This window comes from Pogona vitticeps, chromosome 15 (assembly GCF_051106095.1).
Source record: "Pogona vitticeps strain Pit_001003342236 chromosome 15, PviZW2.1, whole genome shotgun sequence".
NCBI lineage: Eukaryota > Metazoa > Chordata > Lepidosauria > Squamata > Agamidae > Pogona > Pogona vitticeps.
The window spans coordinates 13,308,710-13,330,802 of record NC_135797.1 but is presented as its reverse complement, the minus strand read 5'-3'; the positions used below and the strand labels follow the sequence as shown (position 1 = coordinate 13,330,802).

The 22,093-nt window shown below is 51.6% G+C and overlaps 3 protein-coding genes across 6 annotated transcripts; 2 read left to right on the top strand and 1 right to left on the bottom strand.

Annotated features, from left to right (window-relative positions):
- Positions 1-85: 85 nt before the first annotated feature.
- On the top strand, positions 86-9,988 carry USF1 (upstream transcription factor 1). 2 transcript variants are annotated; one of them, XM_072983807.2, is made up of 11 exons: positions 86-236; positions 3,489-3,578; positions 4,152-4,201; positions 4,438-4,550; positions 5,157-5,258; positions 6,536-6,734; positions 7,181-7,268; positions 7,471-7,529; positions 7,873-7,967; positions 8,708-8,836; positions 9,030-9,988. In XM_072983807.2, the coding sequence occupies exons 2-11, from the start codon at positions 3,571-3,573 to the stop codon at positions 9,114-9,116; spliced, it is 930 nt and encodes a 309-aa protein (XP_072839908.1). In that variant the 5' UTR covers positions 86-236; positions 3,489-3,570; the 3' UTR covers positions 9,117-9,988. The 2 variants fall into 2 exon arrangements, with proteins under 2 accessions (XP_072839908.1, XP_072839907.1); XM_072983806.2 differs by having other exon boundaries at positions 4,432-4,550.
- A 620-nt stretch (positions 9,989-10,608) lies between these two features.
- LOC110088136 (V-set and immunoglobulin domain-containing protein 2) lies at positions 10,609-16,266 on the bottom strand. Of its 2 annotated transcripts, XM_020810268.3 has the most exons (7): positions 16,108-16,266; positions 13,696-13,856; positions 12,932-13,136; positions 12,427-12,585; positions 11,784-11,906; positions 11,450-11,606; positions 10,609-11,071 (listed from the first exon to the last, which is right to left on the bottom strand). In XM_020810268.3, the coding sequence occupies exons 1-7, from the start codon at positions 16,175-16,177 to the stop codon at positions 10,765-10,767; spliced, it is 1,182 nt and encodes a 393-aa protein (XP_020665927.3). In that variant the 5' UTR covers positions 16,178-16,266; the 3' UTR covers positions 10,609-10,764. The 2 variants fall into 2 exon arrangements, with proteins under 2 accessions (XP_020665927.3, XP_078238241.1); XM_078382115.1 differs by lacking the exons at positions 13,696-13,856; positions 16,108-16,266 and having other exon boundaries at positions 12,932-13,631.
- On the top strand, positions 14,238-21,871 carry TSTD1 (thiosulfate sulfurtransferase like domain containing 1). Of its 2 annotated transcripts, XM_078382117.1 has the most exons (5): positions 14,238-14,419; positions 15,231-15,346; positions 20,077-20,199; positions 20,399-20,561; positions 21,632-21,871. In XM_078382117.1, exons 1-5 carry the CDS (start codon positions 14,337-14,339, stop codon positions 21,684-21,686), a joined length of 540 nt encoding a protein of 179 aa, XP_078238243.1. In that variant the 5' UTR covers positions 14,238-14,336; the 3' UTR covers positions 21,687-21,871. The 2 variants fall into 2 exon arrangements, with proteins under 2 accessions (XP_078238243.1, XP_072839912.2); XM_072983811.2 differs by lacking the exons at positions 14,238-14,419; positions 15,231-15,346 and adding an exon at positions 17,649-18,678.
- Positions 21,872-22,093: the final 222 nt, after the last annotated feature.

Genomic DNA, 22,093 nt, shown 5'->3' with positions numbered 1-22,093 from the left:
GGATCCGGCCGGGAGAGGTGTTTTGTTTTGTTGGAAGCGCGGGGCCTCGCTTGAGGGGAGGAGCCTGGGCGGGGGCGAGGGGGCGGGGCTTGGACCTCGCCGAGAGGGGAGGGGCGGGGAAGGAGAAGGAAGAGGAAGAGGAGGCGGGCGGAAGGGAGGTAAAGGCAGCGCAGTGCGCATGCGCCGCTCTCCATGGAGAGGGGGAAAGGGGGCCTGGGGAGCAGCAGGGAGGCCAGGTAAGGAGTGGGGAGCCCCCCCCGCCTTTTCATTTGCAAGGGGGGAGGGGGCAGCACTTGGGGAGGGGGGGCTTCGAGGGAGGGGGGCTTGGCCTGAGACTGGGGGAGGAGGGGCTGAATTGGGGTGGGGGGATTCTCCCCCTCCCTCTCTGTGCCCCCCCTTTCCTCCCCCCTCACAAGAAAGGGGGGAATTGGAGGGGGGGACACTTTGGGGGGGTAATTCATAATTGAGGGGTGCAGCCCCCCTCCCCCAACAAGCCCCCCCTTTGCAAAAGGCAGATTCGTTCGTGCATGCACACGTACATGCCTACACGTGTCTATCCCCAGGAGAGGAGGCCCTTGCCCCCCCCCGTTCACGTGTTCATTCGTGTCAGGAGCCCAGCAATATATTGATTTTTATTTGTTTAAAATGTTTTTTCCTCTGCCTTTCTCCTCAAAACAGGGACCGAGGTGGCTTGCCGCATCAGAAATCGCAATATGCAAGGCCAGAGACAGGGAATAAGTCCAAAAAAAGAGAGAGAGAGAGAAGAATACTTGATAACAACACACACACACAAACCCCACTTTGTGAATTGTTAGAAACATCAGGAGACACCTCTGCAATACAGTATAGGATTGAGGGAATACGTACAAAGTTTTCTACCCACACTTGTGCTACTTCATTGTTAGTTAATGCGTGGCATTAATTAGGGAAGGAGCGATGGTATTGGTCTACTTACTGTTTATTTATTTAAAATAGCTCTACCCCACCTTTCTCTTTAAAAGAAAAAGGACCTGAAGTAAAAGACAATATTTAAAGCTAAAAAGAGTAAGCATACAAATGCTTAAAAAGGATCAGACAGATGCCACTGGTAAACTTTTGGTAAACAAAAGCAATACTAAAAACATATTTAAAAGCAACAAGGTATAATGCTCCAGATAAAAACCTCCATAGACGGTCATTAAGGGAAGATAAAGATCTTTTTGCCTACTTGCGTTCTGGTCTCCAGTGACAGGGAGTTCCAGGGCCTCTGGGAGCAGCCACTGAGAAGACCCTGCCCCGGGTCCCCACCAAGACAATGGGACCGAGAAAAGGGGGCTCCCCAGATGATCTTAACACCCAGGCAGGATCATAAAGGGAGATGTTGGTAACTTTGAAATATTCTTTTTTTAAAATGATGTCGGCTGCCTTGGATTATTTCCAAGAAGAAAGGCAGGGTACAGATATTTTAAATAAACAATAACAGAGGAAGGGCTATTACATAAGAAAGTCCCTTCGTTTATTTATTTTATTTATTTATTGTATTTATACCCCGCCTATCTAGTCATTTCGACCACTCTAGGCAGCTTACAACATAAAGCATAACAAGTTCAAGAAAAATTTATAACAATTAATTAATTAAATGTTTCCTTCCCAAAGGACTTGCAGAGCTTACAGGGAGGGGCAGGATAGCAGCCCAGGAGATGGGGCTGCTCGAGAGTAAGAAGGGGCCCCATTCCCAGCTGGGAAGCACCTCCAGGTTTTAGGAAAAAAAGCAGGCATCAGGAAGCAAAATGGGACTTCCTGCAATGATGATTAATTGCCTGGGAGGTTTTTTTTTTAAATGGGTGGTTGTACCTTGTTGCTTTTAAATGTGCTTCTGGTGTTGCTTTTGTTCACCGTCTTTTAATATGGTCTTTGGCTGATTCTTTCTAAATATTTGCATACTTCCTGTCTTTAGCTTTTAAATAAGCCACCTTGGGTCCCCTTTAAGGATAAAGGTGCAGTGAAAGTGTTTTAAAGAAATAAATAAGTGAGACCTTTCATGCCATACAATAGGATCCTGTATCCGTGGAGGATGGGTTGTGCACATCCCCTGCGGATGCCAAAAAGTGTGGATTATAGCTATTTTAATATACCCTATACAGTGTGTAGTGTGGTTTCTGGCTGCCTCTCGTAGTTAAATTCTGGTGACTTCATCTTGAGATGTATTTATTTCAGGGGTTTTTCCTTTAATGTTTTCTGACTGTGGATAAGTAAATCAGTGCATACTCGTTCCACAAATGAAGGGGCCCTCCTGTATCATCAGCTTCCCGAAAATGCATTTATTATGAGAGTGTGGATTGGAATCCCACTTGCCGGTTTGGGCAGAACTGATCGTTTTGGATAAAAGCTTTTTGTAAAAAAAAATCTGCTCCGATTTGATAGTCTTGTGTTGTTGTTGTTGTTGTTGTTTCTGCTACTGGTTTGTGTTTTCCTTTGTTTATCTCCTGCTCCCCGTTAATGTGACATGCTATTGTGGGTATTTTACAACACACTAAAACCCAACAACCATAACATTTTAAGTAAAAACAATCAATTCATAAACAGGTTACAAGAGGTGTAGCGACCTGGAAGAAGTCAGCACGCAAGGCCTAAAAATGAAAAAATAAAATTTAAAAGTATTCAGCTTTGTTGAGCGGCTGTCTTTCCTATCCAAATTCTGAACTGTCTAGAAAAAGAAATGGGAGTGTTCTTTTTTTTAAAAAAAAGTGATTTAAAAAACAGCCTTCTGGGTGTTCTACTCCCAGGGACTCTGGAACTCCCTGCCACTGGAGGTGAGGCTGGCTCCATTTTGGCTGTCTTTCTGCAAACAGCTAAAGAGACCTTTCTTTTCAGGCTGGCGTTCCCGGAGTGACTGACTTGCCTGCGTTGGGGTCTTGTGCTCTGTTGTTTTAAATGTGTTTAAATCTTGATCTTAGTTACCATTTTATTATAATACTTGTTTAATTCTTTTTAAATATTTGCATACTGACTGTTTATAGCTTTTGAATACTGTTTTAAGGATGTAAGCCACCTTGGGTGCTTTTGGAGACAAAGGCAGGATAGAAATATTTTAAATAAATACAGTACTGTAAAAGGAAATAATACATTGCAAAACTTTTGATCAAAATTTGCATTGTTTGGTTCCTGGGACACTGAAAACGGATGAAAAGAGGAAGGCCAGAGTCCTGAGCTTTTGAGATGACGTTTGTTTGACGAAGGAGCCAATAATTATTTTTGTTTGCTTTTTATTTTCATTTATAGGCTGCAGTTCTGAACAAAGATACGGCAAACAGCATAAAAATTGGGCATGTTGTCTATCAGATGCATGTCACTGGGACATTTTTTAAAACCATGGTTTTGCTTTCAGATGGTGGAACCCTCACTGTTTATTTTAATATTGCCGGACATTGCGTAGATCGCTTTGTGTTAGGAAATGCAGAAATATTGCAGTTGACGCCACATTCCTGAATGTTATCTGTCCTTCCCAGGGTTTGGATGAAGAGACGCTGAAGAAGGAGGGGAAAACAAAAAACTAGGCTCTGATCTTCTAATGCCTAACAGGGTGGAGACATGAAAGGGTGAGAACCGGTTTCTGGATGCTACACGTGAGGGACCACCAGCGAGGAGACCCCGCGAACGAACCACCTCCAAAATGCCCGGCCCTTAAAAGCCCTGCTCAGCTGTTGTCGACCCAAGCTCGTGGCTTCCTTTAGCGGGTCTGACCATCTCGCATTGGGTCTTCCTCTTTTCCCACCAGGATGGTCTTGGACCGAGATCATCCTGCTGTCTCATGAGGTGCCCAAAACAGGACGGCCTCGGTTTCATCATCTTTGTTTCCAGAGGTGGCTCAGCCTAGATTTGGCATAGTTCGGCCATTTTTAATTTGAAGGGTCAGGACTGGGCCCTGGAAGGCCTCTTTGGAGGAAGGGGACTGGTGAACCTCTTCAAGGGGGGGGCCTCCCCGGTTTAATGCTTGATCTGCAGCGTGCACCCACGTCATCTCTGGGGACAGGTAGAGGCGGACCTGGCTGGGCGAAAGAGAAGGGCGATAACCGCCTTTCTGGAAAAGCCGCGGGAAGAGAGAAGCAGGCCGTCAAAATGTCGGTTCCAGGCGGTGGCTTCTTAACGGGTCCCTTCTTTTCTCTCGGCAGACAGCAGAAAGCGACGGAGACAGAGGAGGGCACCGTGCAAATCCAGGAAGGTGAGCATCCCCTCAGCCCACGGCTTCCTTTTCCGTTGGACCCCCGGAGGGGTCGTCCCCAGCTGGCTTTGTCCACGGAGACGCACTTCCCCCCCTCACCTGCCTGCCTGGTTCGGCCCCTCTGGGGACTCAAGGCTTGGGGGCCCGAGCAAGGGGAGGCCCCCCCCTTGTCAGAACACCATCGCCCCGGCCCCCTCCCCTTGCGGCATCCGTTCCCTTCTTTCCTGAAGGTGCAGTGGCCACAGGGGAGGATCCCACCAGCGTGGCCATCGCCAGCATCCAGTCGGCCGCCACCTTTCCCGACCCCAACATCAAATACGTCTTCCGGACGGAGAATGGAGGCACGCAGGTGAGGCATCGCCCGGTCCTTACAGTGGAGGAGGCCGTGGGGGGGGAACACTGCCGCTCTGCTGGTTACTCCATGTAGACACCCGGATAGGGTCTTCCCCCCTTGCCCTCTCCCCACCCATGGATGGGGAGCTAAAGCACGTGGGCCTTTTTCCTTCTGATTGCACTTTACCAGCAGGAAACCCTCCGCACACACAAACACACACACACCCCTTGTCTGCAGTGTTCCCCTTTTAGCTTTAAGGCCGGAGTGTGACCAGGGGGGTCCTGCCCCATCTTTGGGGGGCAGCCGTTCCTGAATTTTCTTGCCACCGGCTGCGTCCTGGGAGAGGTCTTCCAGAAAACCATCTAGATGGACACAGTTACACCTGCCCGACCGAAAAGATTTAGGATGGGGTCCATCCTTTCTCCACCTCCCACTCCATGTTGTCCTGACAGGATGGTTGGTGGGTTAGGCCAGGAGGCCCGACGCGGTGTGCCTGAACAGGGGGTTCGGCCCTTCCGGTGTGGGGGTCTCAAGACTTGCCTCTGCATTGGTTTCTTCCCCCCCCTTTACCCGGCGTCTAAACTCCCTTGGGGGGGTGTCTCCGTGTCACTCTCTCCTCAGCTGATGTACAGAGTCATTCAGGTGGCCGAGGGGCAACTAGACGGGCAGACGGAGGGCACGGGGGCCATCAGCGGCTATCCGGCCACGCAGTCCATGACCCAGGTAGGCGCTGCCAAGGCGGGCGGGAGAAGGAAGCGGGGAAAGCCCGCGGCGTGGAGGTGCCCCTTTCCAGCCGAAGCCTCGGCGCGGCTCCTCTGAGGGGGATCGGGGCAAGGTCACAGTGGGTGAAACGCGGGAGCCTGGGTGTCGTGCGCTTTTGAGATACATCCTTGTGCGCTTTTTGGCTCATCTGTCGCACTGACCTCCTCGCTTTTGCGGATCAGCGAGAGGAGGTGGAAAAAAGAGCAACGTCAGCTGCTAAAATCCTGTTCGGATAACTGGTGTGTTAAGCAAGAAACAGGCAGAAAGGGGGCCCTCTTTTTAAGGAGCAGAATTTGGCCTTATGGATTGGTTGGGACGGGTTGGCCGTAGCTTACCAAGAGAGGGAAAAGGGAGCCCTTTTACACTGTGTGTAAATTACTCTAAGGCATTTGCTACTCCTGCATGCCGCGGTGGTGGCTGGTCACTTACAAAGCTCGGGTGGATCGTTTTGACAGAAATCATCTCTAGGGATGTCTCTCTCCAGAGGTGACCCACCTCAGAAGGAGAGCAGTCGGCGGAACGTGAACAGGAAGTAACAAAGGTCTCCCACCCCCAGCCCACAAGCTGATGTTCCACGTCATCATTCTTTCACCCTATACGTGGTGTCCCAGTTCTTTTACATGGCTGAATGAGATGTGTTGTGACCTGATCCTGGGGAGCTCATCGAAGGGGCAGACAGAGAGTGGAGGGGATGAGGAAGGTCCGATCCTGATCCTCTTGGGGTCCTAGCCTGGCACAGCGATCTAGAGAAATTGCGGCTCTCCATGATGGTTTCCCACTCTCTGCACAAGTTTTGTAAAAGGCTGACCGCTCTCTCCTGCTGGCGATAAGAGCTTTGAACTACTGTCATCATCATCATCATAGCCATCAAGTCAATCCTGACTTACCGCAACCGTTTCCAGAGTTTTATAGATGGAGAGTAATTCAGAACTGATTTTCCCCCCCTTCCCTTCCCTTCTGGGGGGCATCCCTGGGATGGTCTAGCTGGCCCAAGTCCACCCAGGCTGGCTCTTCCCCCAGGAGGCCCAGTGGTGGTGGTGGGATTCAAATTCCCCATCTTTGGCTCCGCAGCCAGATTCCTAAACTCACCGAGCTGTCAAGCCAGCCATCGTCTAAAATAGATTGTTCTTTTTCATCCCGCCAACCGGTTTTGGGCCCACACGTCCCGGGAATCCCCTGCCACGCTTCTATGGAAAGGGTGTTTAGCCGCTGACGTTCTCCTCTCCGCCCTCCTCCAGGCGGTCATCCAGGGAGCCTTCACCAGCGAGGATGCCGTTGAGACGGAAGCCACGGCCACCGAGACCCACTATGCCTACTACCCTGCCACGGCAGTGGCTGACTCCAGCACTTCCACGGGGGCCGGGACGACCGCCACGGCGGTGGTGACCACCCAGAACTCAGATGCCCTGCTCGGGCAAGCCACGCCGACCGGCACAGGTGAGTGGGCTCGACGTGAGGTTATTATTAGCCCGAGAGGCTTCCCTCCGGCGTGGGTCGCGACAGCCGCACGCAAAGACCGTCCTGGTAGTCTGGTGGCAGATTCAGATTTCTTTATACTTTTTTCTTCACTCATTTTTCTTCCTTTGTATCTGTTGAAAAAAATCTCGACATCCTGTGAATGAATGGGTACCTCCTCTTGCGTGGGAAAAGTTGGCATCACAGAACCAAGAAGGCCGTTTTGAGGCTTCGGGGTGATACACGAGTCCGGGAGGGGGGGCACGGGAGAGAAGCAGGCTGGGCCTCACCCTGGGAACAGGAACTCCCCGTCTGCCCCATTTAGAGGAGGACGTCTCGCCGGCTCTTTGCCGGTTCGATAAATTGGGGGAGGTTGTGCAAGGATGTGACGCTCTTTGCAACCCCTCGCTCCTTTGCTGATCTCCCAGGGCAGTTTTTTGTCATGATGTCGCCCCAGGAGGTTCTGCAGAGCGGGACACAGCGATCCATCGCGCCGAGGACGCACCCCTACTCGCCGTGAGTGCCCCCCCCTTTAATCTGGTGATCCCCGATTCCCGCTCCTGTCTTAGATGGTGGTCTGGGAGTGGGGAGGGAGGCAGAGGCGCCAGAACCCGAAGTGGCTTCCCAGCGGACAAGGGCATTTTTTGAGCTCTCCCGCAATGGCTTCTAGCGAGCAACGGGGCTGATCTGCGGGATCCTGGTTTTCTTTCCCCCTCAGGAAGTCGGAAGCACCTCGGACGACCCGAGACGAGAAGCGCCGGGCCCAGCACAACGAAGGTGAGGTGAACTAGCTCACGTCTCGTAGGCTGACATCGGCTGCGCCACCGTCGCTGCTCATCCCCTTTGCCAGCTGTGTCTGGTGGGTCGTGTAGCCTAAAAACCTCAGCAGTGGTGGGATTCCTCGTAAGGAGGTGGCTTCTCAAGCTCTTCTCTTCTCCAGACCTTTTGGATTTCAAAAGGTTTGAGGATGGACATCCGACGCCTCTGGGGGGGGGGGGTCATCATGTGAAAACCACTGCACGCTGTTGTTCTCTGATGGTCACGTGTGAGGTGGGGTGGGGAGTCCAGGGGTTCGCTTTGCGTGTCCGAGGGACATCGGAGTGCCTCTTTCTCCTTCCAGTGGAGCGCCGGCGCCGGGACAAGATCAACAACTGGATCGTGCAGCTGTCCAAAATCATCCCCGACTGTTCGATGGAGAACACCAAATCTGGGCAGGTGAGGGGAGGGGTGGCTACTGCCTGGGCACGCAGGGGGGGCTCCTTGCCAGGGCCTCCGTCTTCTCCCCGCAGACGACAGCCTTGCGGGGTGGGAGATGAACTTGAAAACAGCAGCCAAGCCCCCAGGGGCCGAGGTGGCTGGCTTGGCGATTCGGGGAGGGGAGGCGTTGGAGGGTCTGAAAGGTTTGCTGATTCTCCGCTGAAGGACCAGAGCAGGCGTGTGAGAGGACAGAGGGAGGAGGGGCCCAAGATTGCTTGGGGTGTGTATGTGTGTGTGCAAATGGACACCGTCTGGCATCCTAGCTGTCTTTTTGACCTGGAGGCAAATGTTGTCGCTCAAACGTGTTCCTCGACACCTCGGAGTTTATCTGGGCGCTTATAGTGGGCACTTCATCATTGGATCCTTGTGGGGGGCAACCGGCTGTCTCTCTGATCCTAGAAGCTGTTATTGGGGGGAAGTTCTTCTTGCGTAAGTGTGTTTTGTCGTTCAGCGTGCCCCCCCCCCCCAGCTTGGGACGCTTTTGTGCGGATTTTGGTGCCAATGGGATGGAAAGGAGTGTTACACGCCTGGGCCTTTGTCTTCGTGGCTGGGCCGTAAGGACGGGGCACAATCCGGAGGCTTCCCACGGGAGGTGGGGGCTGTGAACTGATTCCCTCCCGGTAGGGGTGTCGTCCGTCCTGCGAAGACCACCCCCCCTCTCTCCCCACCTCCTGATCCGACTTTCCCTTCCCTGGCAGAGTAAAGGCGGCATCCTGTCTAAAGCCTGCGACTACATCCAGGAGCTGAGGCAGAGCAACATCCGTCTCTCGGAGGAGCTGCAAGGCCTGGACCAGCTGCAGATGGATAACAAGGTCTTGCGGCAGCAGGTAAGGGTGTGTGTGGGGGGGGAACCCCAACGTCAACACCACTTCCTGTGGTGGTTGTGTGTGGTCTAATCGCCTCCGACTCAGGGCGGCCCCAGGATCGAGTGCCCTCCAAAGCGTCCCGTCCCCAACGGCCTTCTTCGGGCCCCCTTTGTCAACCCGGCTCTTTCCTCCTCCTCCCCCCCCCCCTTTGCAGGTCGAAGACCTGAAGAGCAAAAACCTGCTCCTGCGCGCCCAGCTGCGCCAGCACGGCGTGGAGGTGATCATCAAGGACTCCCACTGACCGGCCGCCGGGCGGGAGGGCTCAGCTCTGGCCGGCGTGGCTCCTTTGCGGCCGACGGAGGGCGCCTCGTTGCTGGGCTCGCGGGCCCGGCTGGGTCTCCGTTCTCATTCTACAGAAGCAGAAGGCAGGGACAGCGAGCCCCACAGCCCCAGGGCCTCTGGCACGGACCCTCGGCCTCCTCCCTGCCGGTCCTGACACCCGCAGCCTCCCGACAAAAGACTCCTTGTTTTAATCACCCCCACCGAGGCCCGGGTTGCGTCCTCTGACCTTCACCTGCCCAAGCCGCCTTTGCACGGGTCGGAGGCAGGGGAACGCACGCACATGCATGCATGCCGTATCACGTAGACACTTTGCACGCCCGCCCTCTCCCCTCTGCCCCACAGCCCTTGGTGCTGCCTCTGGGAAGCCAGAGAGCCGGCCTCGGTCCAGGCATCATCCTGGATGGAGTCCCCGCTGCCGATCCAGCCCCCCCCCCCCCCCGTTAGGGGCCTTCTTGGAACCTTTTCTTGCCCCTTTGGAGCGTGGAGGGCAGGAGCCGGGCTTTCTGGCTCTCTCTCTCTCTTGTGTGCGCGCGCTCTCTCTCTCTGCTTGTTTCTGCCCTCGATGAGGCTAGAGGGGAGGAAGAATTGCCATCCTCACCTCTCTCTCTCTCTCTCTCTCTTTCTGTTTATTCTATTTTACTTTGCACCCTTGAACCATAGAAACTGTGTGCCCAGGCAGGGGAAGCTGACGGGTATCGCTGGCATCCCATTTTGGGGGGGGCGGGGGGAGGGGGCTACTGGCCTAGATGGTTATTTTTTTTCTTCTTCCCTTGTTCTCTTTTTCAAAGAGTAATAAATCTGGAATCAAGAAACAAGAGTAACAGAACGACAGCCCGGGCGCCTTGTGTTCTGTTTCTGGGTCCGTGGAGCGAATGACAGGCGAAGACGTAGAAGAGCCGGGTTTGAATCTGCTCAGGGACAGAAACTCCCCCAGGGAGGGGGGGGGGAGCGGAAACTGGCAAAACCCCTTGATAGCCATTTCAATTGTCTTTAAAAGCCTTCTAAGAATTGCCTCCCCCCCCCCAAAGGGATGCAAGTTAATGGCACATCCTATACGAGAACAAACACCAGAGGAGAGCTTTTGGTTTCGAAAGATGAAGACACTTCTTAAGGGAGGTGGTGTTATCCTTTGCCGTGGCTCGGCTGCGAGGGGTGTGTGTGTGTGACATGTCAGATCAAGAGGATGTGTTTCTGTGCTCTAGGTTGCCCCTTTTGCTAGAGAAGGAGGCCGATGGGGATGTAGAAATGCCCCTAAAGATGGTAAGAGAGGAGATCAGAATACCAGTTTCCGTGGCTTCCAGGAAAGGGGTTTGATTACGATTTTTAGAGGTCAAACAGGGCACTGGACGCGCTGCTACTGCTACCGTCCGCCCGTATTGGTCGTGTAGACTCGTGTGCCGTGAAGGAAATGCAAGCAAGGGCCCTCCGTTCCCGAAATATTTACTCCAAGCACAAGGGCGGTTCTCTTTATTATTATTATTATGGAGTACAAGCCAAAAATGGCCACCCGTGCAGGGGGGTCACAACAGCACAGCCTTGGCCTCCCCCCCCCCCCAACAATCCCATCTCTATTGGCATGACGGGCACCTTCCCGTACCCAGCGGCTCCTAGACCAGGAATCCTATGGGTTTTGGGGTGGGGTGCTTCTCCTCGCTTCCGCACAAGGAGTCCTGCCGCTCCGAGAGGCTGGCGCTCCTCCATCTCCCGGGGCCGGCCGGGGCAGGCGGTTGGAGGCCCCCCGGCGGCGCGGCCTGGCTCGCCTTCTTCTGCGTCCGGGGCCTCCATTCGCGGTGGGCGAAGGTGGTGTTGGGCGTGGAGCTGGTGAAGATCCAGAGGGGCTTGGAGGCGGAAGGGGCTGCCAGGCCGTCTCCGGAGGGGGCCACGATCAGGCGCCCCAAGGAAAAGCTGTCGATCCTGCGGAGCGACGAGCAAGCGCTGAGCACCCCACACACACAACTCTGACTGGTCCATGAGAGCCTGGGAGGATTACCCCTCGTCCCAGATTTGGGGGGGGGGCGCTCTCGCTTGGCATGTTGGCCCAAGATGGAGGGGGTGGTGATTCTTAGCAGCGGCTCAATCTTTGCTAAACCAGAGCAGGAATTAAAAGGCGGAGAGGAAGGCTAAAAAGGCCTGAGAGGTCTTCCAAGGGGCAATCTGCCCCTCAACCACCTCCCGACTGGGGGGGGCAGCCCGGTGCCGCCTGCCGTCACGTCGGATTACAGTTCCCATCAGCCTGCGGCCACAAGGCCAGCAGCAAGCCATGGGGGAGGTGGAGCGCGAGGCAGGCTGTACCTGATCTCGTTGTGCGAGTCTTCCTCTTCGTTCTCCGGCCACTTGGCCACGCGGTCGTGGTGCAGCCACAAGCCCAGGGCGAAGAGGGTCAGCAGGACCAGCCCCATGCTGAGCATGAGGGTGATGCCCACCACCAGGGAGGTGGGGCCGTGGGGGGCTGGGAGGCAGGGAAGAAAGGGGGGGGAATCGATGGGTGGAAGGGAGGTGGAATCCAGCCGCCCGGCCTGAGCGTAGGGACTTCACCAGTGGGGCCACCGGTCTAGACGCCGCGGCGCTGCCCCAGGGTGGGGGGGGGGCCCTCTCCATCCCACACCCCACCCGTGGAGGTTCTCACCGACGTGAACCCGCAACTCCAGGACGCAGGAGACGGAGCCCAGCATGTTGGCAGCCAGGCAGCGGTAAAGCCCCGACGCGTCGGCGGTGAGGTTCGGCAAAGGCAGGAGGGCCCGGCGGTCGTCTGAGTCACAGAAAGAACAAGAGAGAGATTGGACATCACTGGTTGACCTCAGTGTCCGTCCGTCCCCCACTGTCAAGGAAATGTCCTTCAGAGGCATTAAAAACCCCTACTCCCAGGAACAAAGCTTTTCATCATCATCCTGTGATAGCTCACACAGGAATCCTCCCCGGGGATTTCTAGGTATAAGTTAATCAGAAGGAGTTTCTCGGTCCCGCCTCCGGGTGGCGCTCTAGGACCCCCTGGGGCTCACCCAGCGCACATCGCATCACCCTGTCGGCTACAGGGGCTCCTTCAGGGAGGGGGGGAATCTCCTTGGCTGGCTCCCCTCCCAGGAGGCACAACAAGGATTCGAACTCCAACCCTGGCTCCACCACGGCCAATATCCTCGTCTGGTGCCCATCGTCCGAAGATGTGTCCCCACTGGGGGTGACCTGGAGAAGCATGGCTGTTCCTGAAGATGTCTGCTGCAGCCCTGAGCCCTGGGAAGCCAACACTTGCAAACACACACAGGTTGTGTTACCTTCGTAGCTCACCACCAAAGGCTGTGTGTTTTCAGGGGGGATTTTCTCCCAGGTGAAGGTGGGCAGGGGCATCCCTTCCTCTACCGTGCAGGAGAACTGGAGACTGCCTCCTTCTTCCGTGGTCCCTTCGCTCGAGCATCGGGGGTTGGAGGGCGGCACTGTCGGGGAGAAAGTAACAAAGCTTAGCTCGGGACCCACAACATCCGCTTCCCGGGTAGGAGATGATTCACCTTCAGAAGTCCAGAATCACTTTCCAAGAGAGGTAAGCACACGGCCTAAAAGCGTTCCTTTACAGCCGCTGCTGCTTAGAGGGTGTCGATCGGCAGTATCATCTAAGTTCTGCAAGACCTGAGCTGCTAGAGGAACACATCCTGGTTTTTACAGCTGCACTATGAATCCATGTGCAAAAGAGCAGGGCAGGAGGGAATAACGTGTGGTGTGTTCCCTCCGTGCAGCAGAAGGTTGGGTTTGAACGGGAGGGGGGACAGGGGGAAGCAGCCGTACCAAACACGGTGAGCCGGACCACCCCAATATTGGGCGTGGAGGTATCAGGTGGGTTCGTCACGCTGCATTGATATATGCCGCTATCCAGACCGCGCGTGTCGTTGAGGATGATGGTGGCGCTCTTGGTCGGCGAGAAGGCGAACGCCACCCGGCCGGTGTAATGGGATAAGCTCTCCACAACCTCACCTTGCACATATGCAAGCACCTGCGGGAGACAGAAAGAACCACCTGAGATGCCTGGGAAGCACCCCAAACCGACGGGGATGCCCCGAGAGTCGGAACAGGGGAGAAGATGTGACGTCTCATCCCTAGATCTGAAAACCTGGAACCGAAAAATCCACCCCCACCCATTTTCATCCCGTGGGTTGGGTGAACGTAAATAAAAGGTGACTGCAGTGAGCCCGATCTTCTCTAGTCTATCAGTCAGCAATCCTGAATATGGTTTCTGGCTGGAAATGTTCATTTTCAAAAGGATTAATATAATGACAAGCAGTGGGATCCCCTGTATCCACGGGATCGGTATCCACCGTTTCGCTTATCCGCGATCTATAATTATTAGAAGAAAAAACAGAAAGATGTATTTTCATGATGTCGTCACCAGAACTGGCCGCTAGAGATCTTGCCCTGTGCCGTTTTCAGCATCTCGAGGGGGGGCAGGCAGCTTGGAAGCGATCCCCCCACGGCTAGGGGGTTCCTACTGTAACAGCATGATGAAGGCATCCGTCATGGAGCAGAACGTCAGAGAAGTCACTTTTGTAACTCACTTGCCGGGGTTGACCGGGGTCCGAGGACGGGGCGACGGTCCAGATAATGCTGAGGCGGTCCAGGGGCGCCGTGGTGTGGAAGGAACAAGGCAGGAGGGCGCTCCCCCCGCGCACCACCTGGATGCTGTCGGCGACCACCGACACCTTCACGGCCCCGGCGGCTGGAAGGGAAAAGGAGGCAATTCAAGAGAAAACGGGACCCCTCCTCTGTCGGATCTGCTTGGGTTGGGATTCCTGCCTGGAGCAGGGGGTCAGACTAGATGGCCTTCGAGACCCCCCTCCCTTCCGACTCCGTTATTCTGTGAAGTCCATGGGTCGCTTAATGGCGGCAAGCTAGGGTGTGATCAGGACAACGATGAAAGATCACGGTGGAAAGAGTCGATCAACCCTTAGCAATTTCCCATAAAGTAATCCTGTTGACCCGACAGGCCCAATTCCCCGCAAAAAGCAATGACAGAGCGGAGTTGGGCTAGTTCGCGATCTCCCGTAGGTTGTATTTTTAAAAAAATCTTTTTTTCCCTTAAATTAAATCGTTTAGGGTAAAATGGCACAGGCAAGCCTCGTCGTATGATTTCCTTACTCGGGAAACTGACTCTGTGGCCGTTTGGAACAAGAGGGCGGTAAGGCAGAAGAGCCAAGACATGGCAACAGACAAGAAGAGGAAAGCCTTGGAGGATGAATCTGGATTCTTAGCAAGAGCAACACGAGAAAGAGGGGCGAATCGGTCAGTCTGGAAATTTGCATGTGACAAATTTTGGAGAGATGCTAGGAGGGGGGGGAACCCTTTGGGTTGTTCTTTTTCTTTTTGCATGCCCCCCCCCCCCGGTCTCTGCAAGGCCTTGTCTTGAATGGGAAAGGTTCTTTGGGCGGATTCCCAGACCAGATAATTAATGGAAGAACTTTGGAGCAGGGGCATCTCATCAGCCTTAATTGCTGATAATTAGGGAGGAGACCCAGTGAGGAGGGTCGAGGGCCTGTTCCCAGGCGGTTGGAAGCAAAACCTCCATCCATGGGCAACCGGTTACTAGTCCAAACTGCAACAGCACTCCCCCCCCCCCAAATGATAAATATATTCCTTTTTTTTTAACGTGTAAATCTTGTCTTTCTTTCTTTCTTCCCAGGAGTTAAAAGGAGAGTTAACGGCTCTCCTTCTTCCTACTTTATTCTCACAATGACCCTCTGAGGTAGGCCAGGCGGGTAGAGTGAGAAACTGACCCCAGGTTATCCAGGGCAAGACTTGAACCCAGCTCTCTCAGCTTCTCAGTGGAGAGCCGCAAGCAGTTACCCATAATAAGTCGCTTTCTTTGGAAAACCATAACAAAGTTACATTTCAAAAGTAGTGCGAAGAGTAGGAAGGAGCGGCTTCATTGGAAGAGCAACTCATTTACTAGTTACTTTTCTACATTGCTTTTTTTCTAATTACTTTTCTTTGTTACATTTGCCATGATATTCAAGAAAATATTTCCTATGCTGTTCCATTTAAAAATAGTAATAAAAGGAGAAAAACAAGTAACGAAATTATTTTACTCTTTCAGCCTCCCCATATTTGGCATTCCTGGGTCATCATCCTTGACCAGGATGAGTTGTGATTCCGTCTGGACAGCAGGCTGGACAAGGGCGGCCGCAGAGCGGTCTTTGGCCAATTTGATCTGTATGCGTTTTCTGATACCGCCTACGCTACTGTCCACATGCCTCTTGGGGCAGTGAGTTCCGCAGGTTAACCACCCCTTGCCTGAAAAACTCAGCCCTACCAAGCTGCTATTAACCTGATGACAGAGAAAAGACAGGTAGAGTATGGGTAGAGGTGGAAAAGTTACTTTCAAACTGGGGATTCTGGGGTAGTTTAAAAAAAGGTAACTTCTGAGCTCTAGATATAGCTACCTGTCTTCCCTGACTCCCTGTTAAAGAGGCTTCTCAAGATAAATCAAGAGAAGAAGGGATCCCATGTTTTCCTACTTTCAGTGAATTTCTCAGTACATGATTTTTGGAATGATTTGTGGGAATCCTCTTGGAATTTATTGGAATTTGGGGGGGCGGTTATTCTCCTGGAAGCAGTGGGAAAATGGCATAAGACCCATCAACACTTCTGACGTCTCTCTTCTGCCTTTTTCAAGACGGCCAGGGCGAGTTTGATTTAATGATCGCTACGGGAAAAGAGGGAAAGGCGAGGGGACCCATCATCCACAGTGGATCCCCCCCCCCGTCTCTCCCAGGTGGATGGAACAGGCTGTCCGTTCTGTTCAAATCAGGGAAATTATTTCTCCCTTTGCAACTTAGGGGCAAACTGGAGACTTTGTTGGTCCTGGTTTTCTCTAAGGGGTAACCCATGAGTCGTGTTTCCCTCCCCGTGAAGCCCTTTCGGTTTGCACCCCCCAAAAAAACCTCCCCCACTCCCCGATTCCCCAGGGGTACCTGTCACGAAGCCAAAGAGAATCCAGAAGCCGGGCAGAGAAGCCGGAGAGGCGTGCCGGGGTCTCCCCATCCTTTCTGTGGCTGCACACCGCTCGGCTCCACTGACCAGCCCGGCCGCCGAGCGCCTCTCTTCGAGGTGGAGCCCCACACCGCACACGAACCCCCCCCACCCCCTCCCTCCCCTTCTCTCCCCCCCCCGAGTCTGAATCCTTCATTTGTCTCTTTGTCCATGTTCACCCTTGCATAGTGATCAGGAATGCAAGAGTGTGGACGATCTTGGTCTCTCCAATGACTCCTCCTTGCATTGGATGATCTTTTCGAATTCCTTCATGGCTGCCCTTCCAAGCCCCAGACATCTGATTTCTTGACTGCCGTCTGCCTTTGGACTGATGATTAAATCAAAGTATACAACCACTTTTCACTACTGCCGTTTCTTTATTGTCAACCTCCCTCTGATTTTTCTCTGCGTTTCGCCTTCTTAAGGTTCAACTGCAATCCTGCTTTTCCGTTTTCTTCTTCGACTCTCCCTAAAAGTTTTTTCAAGTCATCGCTTATTTCTGCCAGGTAGATGGTATCATCCACATATCTTAAATGACTGATATTTTCCCCATCCATTTTCATTCCTCCTTCATCTGAATTTAGTCTAGCTTTCCATACGATATGTTCTGTGTACAAATTAAACAGATAAGGGGATCAAATCCACCTCTGTCTGAAACCTTTGCCTTTGGGAAACTATATTACTGTATTCCCTAAGTTCCTAGCCCATAGTTTCTCCTTATCCACACAATCCAAGGCAGTGGCACAATCTATAAAGCATACACTGATCTTCTAAAATTCTTTAGCACTCTCTCCAGTAGCCAGTGGATATTTGCAATATGATCTCTAGTGCCTCTTCCTTTTCGGAATCCATCAGATGCTTCCCTTTGCTTGCATGGGAAATTAAAACAATGGTCCTATATTGACCATATCTTGGCATCTCCTTTCTTGGGACTGGAATATATCTATTGAACGTTTCCAGTCTGTGGATCACGGTTGTTTTCCGTCTTTGTCGGCATATTCTTGTTAGGATTTTGCCATTCCATCTCGGTGGCTTGAAATAGTTCTATCTGCATTCCAATATAGGTGACCTTATTTATCGCAAGCAAAAAAAAACGATGGCATGTCAGAGAGAAGGGATCTTCAATCCTTCCTCATAGTCTAACTTCCTTGGGAAGTTAGGCATTGACACCTGCGATTTCTCCCCTCCCTGACTCCTACTCTGAAATGTACATCCCCAGAAGTGATTTTTATTAACTTTTTTTTGGGGGGGGGGAGGACAGGGGTCGATCACAGAGGACAAAATGTTCTTTAAGTTCCCTCCCAGCTCAAAGATGGTTAGCTCTGAAGTTCCGGGAGAAGGAGGGGTTTGACTCAGGGACGGTGGAGAAATTCCCATCTCAGGGCAAAAAAGCATTGAAAAGCGGAGTTTTCCCTTTCTGCTCCCAGGTGACGCGCGCCTTCCCACGTGCAGCCTGACCCGTGTTCCCACGGCGCGTCCTTCCTTCTTTGCAAGCACTTAACTCGCAAGCCTGAAAGCAAAAGCTCCTTTTTTGTGTGCACTTGGCAGGAAAGAACAAGAAAAAATAATCCATGCATTTCAGCAGGGTGTTTTAAGGGCACAGGCGCCGGAGTAATTTAAAACGTTGGCAACCTAAAATGAGCAGATCTGGGGAAGTTAAATTTTGTGGAGGGACTACAATGCACAGAATTTCCAGCTAGTCCATCCAGCGGCCATCCTAGCAGGGGTGGGGTGGTGGTGGATTCTGGGACTTGTAGTCCAAAAGAAAATCAATGTTTCCAATATCTGCCTAAACCTTCCTTCCTTCCTTCCTTTCAAATAAACTTTTGTCAAGTCCCATAGCAACACCGTTCTTTCTTATGTTTACCAGGAAGGTGGTCAAATACTTTCCCTGGCCCTGCACCTATGCCTTTTTAAAAAACTGACCAAGCACTTAAAACTACTTAAAAATAAAAATTCACAAAAATTGATTAATAAATTCTAGTTATTGGTTTATATATTTTTAAAATTTCAAACATTTTTACTTCACCTTTCTCCTGAAAAAAAAAAAAGGACCGAAGGAGGTTTACACCATTAAATGACTATTTTTAAAAAGCTAAAAACAGTAAGTATACAAATATTTAAAAGAATGAAACACCTAGGGCTGGACAGACATACAAATGTAGTTGCTCAAGCATTGGCAGAGACCCAGAGAGAAGCTGGTAGGCAAAGCTGCCCTTGCTAAACCACTGTCTCTTAAGAGCAGAGGAGCAGGATCAAAGGGGGAAAGTTGGCAACCTTTTTTTTTTCCGGAGGAAGCCTGGAGGACTGTACGTTTTGCAGGTGGGGTGGTTGAGGGTGTGCAGAATTTAGGAGAAGTGGATTTTAGAGACGGTGCCCTGGCAGGTGTGCTTGCGTTCCCACCATGGCCTTGCAGAAAACTCTGCAGAGGTTCCTGTCTTGGCAGCCACGAGCCATTCCCGGGTTTGCTGCTCGTCTGAAGAGCGCTCAGGGTCAGGACAGCATGGAGAAAGGTAACGGGGACGATGAGAGAGAGAGAGAAAGAAAGAATGAGAAGAGGAATGAATGAATGAATGAGTGCATGAACGCCCTTGCGTTTCAAGCTGGAGAGGACATGCTGGGTTCCTATACGTGGGTTCATATACATATCGTTTATAAATATCAGGGCATGCTTTGGAATAATTAAGGGGTTTTTTTGTGATCCAGAGGGGGGTAACAACACCCTTAAAGCAAAGTTTTCCAAACCACCAAGGCCCCCAAAACCTATCGCTGGCCGGATTTGAAGCCTGTGACATACACACTGGGCAACTTAGATAATTTTTGTTCTTAAAGGCAGGTTTTCTGCTCATGCAAAAAGTAGAGGGTAATAATAATAATCATCTTAGAACAGCGGGGCTGGAAGCGGACCCAGAGATCATCCAGTCCAACCCCTGTCAAGGAGGCACCAGGGTGGGATTCGAACTCCCAACCTCTGGTTCCAACAACCTCTGAGATCATTTAAATAAAAGTATCCACAGCATTTATTTACTTACTGACTGACTGACTTACTTACTTACCTACTTACCTACTTACTTATCTATTTATCTTATATGCCGCCCACTCTACCCAAAGGACTCTGGGCGGCTTACAACATTTGTCTGTCTCTCTGTTTTTAAATTTGAGTCCCACTTCCTGGGGGAAAGGGGGGTGGGTTTATACAAGTGTAATCAATGAATCAATATTTATTTAACGTTTATGTTGCCTTTGTCCTGAAGGAGGATGGCTGTGGGGAAGTATTGTATTTATTTTAAATATTTTTATCCCCGCCTGTCTCCTTAACAAAAACTTTATATGGATTGCAATTCCTATCAGGAGAGGTGAGGCCTTTCAGAGCAGAGATGGCAAAGGTTTCGGGGGGGGGGGGGCAATGCCAGACCCTGCAGCGGCTGAGTAGGAACCTATCACCAACCACATGTAGTAGTTTTGGTTTCTACCAGGAGCGGGTCTTTTGTAAAGCCAACGGCTCTTGACTGCTCCTTTGTGACTCCACCAATTCCAGATATTGTACAGGTTAACGGAAATTGTGGCCATCCATATATTGCTGCTGGAAAATCCATTTCCAGCTATTCTGCAAATGGTAGCTAAGCTGAGAAGGCACAAGGAACAATTTTGGGGTTTGTGTGTGTATGATGTCATAACTTGGGGTTAAATCTTGGAACCTCTGGCTTCCTTCCACCACTGATTCCTTTTTCCCTTAAAAATCAAAGCAAAACACGCAGCTCGTGTCTCCGATTCAAAGCATAATGGCATTCGTTATGTCTCTGTCCCTCTTTTCCTCCAACATGGATGGCCTCTTTTCCCTGAACTGAGGGTCAGAATGAGTTAAGTTACTTAAGGGTGAGCCAGTTTTTCTTGTTCTTTCCTTTTGAAAGCAAAGGTCATTTCCTACGAGGAGCTGAAAACATTGCTGCAACAAGGAAAGCCGCACGTGTTCGACGTGCGCTCAGCGGAAGAAGTCGCCGGTGGACGCATCCCGGACTCCATCAATATCCCAGGTGAGACGGAGATGCCTCCGTAGATGGGCGAGAGGAGGATGTGGCTCTCACTTTTAGTGGCAAATCAAGGGGGGGGGGAATCCATTTTTTATTTTTTGCAGTAAATGTCCTTTTTCGGGTTAGGGTTCTGCGATCTTCTCTGGCGGTCCTCCTGGGTGCAGAAACAGAGTTCTCTGTTGGGTCTTTCTCTTTCCTGCAGTGGCGGAGGTGGAAGAGGCTTTCAAGATGGACCCGGAAACCTTCCAGGCGAAGTACGGGGTGGAGAAACCGCAACCGGATCAGGAGGATTTGGTTTTCCATTGTCAGATGGGCAGACGAGGGGCCCGGGCGACCGAGCTCGCCGCGTCGCTTGGCTACACCAAGTAAGCCGGTTTCTGCCTTGGGGTAAAACCCCTGGGCTTAGAGGAACTAGGATGATGTGCAGCTAAAGCATTAAATGTCTCATTGGTCCCCAGATTTGCTTTGGGGTCATTTACTCTTGTTAGGGACGTGGTGGCGCTGCGGGTTAAACCACAGAAGCCTCTGTGCTGCAAGGTTGGAAGACCAGCCATCGTAAGATCGAATCCACGCGACGGAGGGAGCTCCCGTCGCTTGTCCCAGCTCCTGCCAACCTAGCCGTTCGAAAGCATGCAAATGCGAGTAGATAAATAGGTACCACCTCGGTGGGAAGGTAAAACAGCGTTCTGTGTCTAGTCGCGCTGGCCACGTGACCACGGAAACTGTCTTCGGACAAAAACGCTGGCTCTACGGCTTGGAAACGGGGATGAGCACCGCGCCTTAGAGTCGGACACGACTGGACTCAATGTTAAGAGGAACCTTTACCTTACTCTTGCCATCAGGTCACTTGGACTTATGGTGGACCCACAAGTAAGCGACCTCCGGAAGGCCTTGTTCTGAATGGCCCTGCTCAGCCTTTGCACCCTCAAACTCATGGCTTCCTTTACAATATCGATCCATCTCACTCCTGGTCTTCCTCTGTTCCTGCTGCCTTGGACTTTTCCTGCTATTCTTGTCTTTTCCTAAGGGGCCCCAAGTAATAAGTGCCTCCGTTTTAGTCCTATTAGCTTCTTGAAAGAGTTCAGTCTCGATGTGATCAAGGACCCACTTAAATGGGAGATCTTCCCCCCCCCCCCCCAAAAAAAAATGCCAGCAGTATCGCTTGTTGTGGCTAAATTTCTTATCCAGGGCAAAAAAAGTCGGAGAACAGTTGATGCAGATAAAAAGTTTCCATCTCTGGGTATAATAATTTTATAAATACATATAATTAGTGGCTTGATCTGGTTTGTCCTCTGCCATAAACAACAGCTGCAGACATGTTCCAGACTTTTAAATGTTTTTCTTAAAATGTAGGTTTTAACTGGCATTTGATAACTTCTTCGCTTGATTCTGCCTGTTAATCTCACTTCTGCTTTGGGTTTTTTTTCCTTTCTAGGGCTCGAAATTTTGCTGGTGGCTACAAGGAGTGGTCGGAGAAAGAAGGGAAGTGACAAGAGGAAGGATCCGGGCCATTCTCCCCCCCCCAAGGGAACTGAGCACCCAGGAAGTTTCTCGGATTGGGGCCTCTTTCATCACCTGGCGCTGCTGTTGGCCAGGACTCAAGCAATACTGCAGATTTTTTTTTTTTGCTATTTATTTGAAAACCTTGAAGGATTATTAAAAGACTGGACATGAATTAGCATGCAAGTATTTTTTCTTTGCCTGTTTAATTCCCATTGGCTTTTTTTCTTCTTCCCCTTTTAGATTTTAAAATTCTTTTTCAATACACCCAAGAGTTTTGCTGTTGTTCTGTGTAGTCAAGTGGCCTCCGACTCATTGCCGTCCTACGAAGGAGCCATCTTCAAAAAGGTCCCGTCCTCAACGGCCCAGCTTTGCTCTTGCAAACCCAAGCCTGTGG

Bases quoted from the DNA above. Each gene is read 5' to 3' on its own strand.
- LOC110088136 (XM_078382115.1), bottom strand. From the start codon at position 13,394: ATGAACATTTCCAGCCAGAAACCATATTCAGGATTGCTGACTGATAGA. The intron at 12,586-12,931 runs GTACGGCTGCTT...TCTCCCCGACAG, and splicing joins GGTCCGGCTCACCGTGTTTG to TGCCGCCCTCCAACCCCCGA. The intron at 11,907-12,426 runs GTAACACAACCT...TCTGTGACTCAG, and splicing joins TTTGGTGGTGAGCTACGAAG to ACGACCGCCGGGCCCTCCTG.
- TSTD1 (XM_078382117.1), top strand. From the start codon at position 14,337: ATGGCAACAGACAAGAAGAGGAAAGCCTTGGAGGATGAATCTGGATTC. The intron at 15,347-20,076 runs GTATGCGTTTTC...TCCTTTTGAAAG, and splicing joins GTCTTTGGCCAATTTGATCT to CAAAGGTCATTTCCTACGAG. The intron at 20,200-20,398 runs GTGAGACGGAGA...TCTTTCCTGCAG, and splicing joins GGACTCCATCAATATCCCAG to TGGCGGAGGTGGAAGAGGCT.
- USF1 (XM_072983806.2), top strand. The intron at 5,259-6,535 runs GTAGGCGCTGCC...GCCCTCCTCCAG, and splicing joins CCACGCAGTCCATGACCCAG to GCGGTCATCCAGGGAGCCTT. The intron at 6,735-7,180 runs GTGAGTGGGCTC...CTGATCTCCCAG, and splicing joins AGCCACGCCGACCGGCACAG to GGCAGTTTTTTGTCATGATG.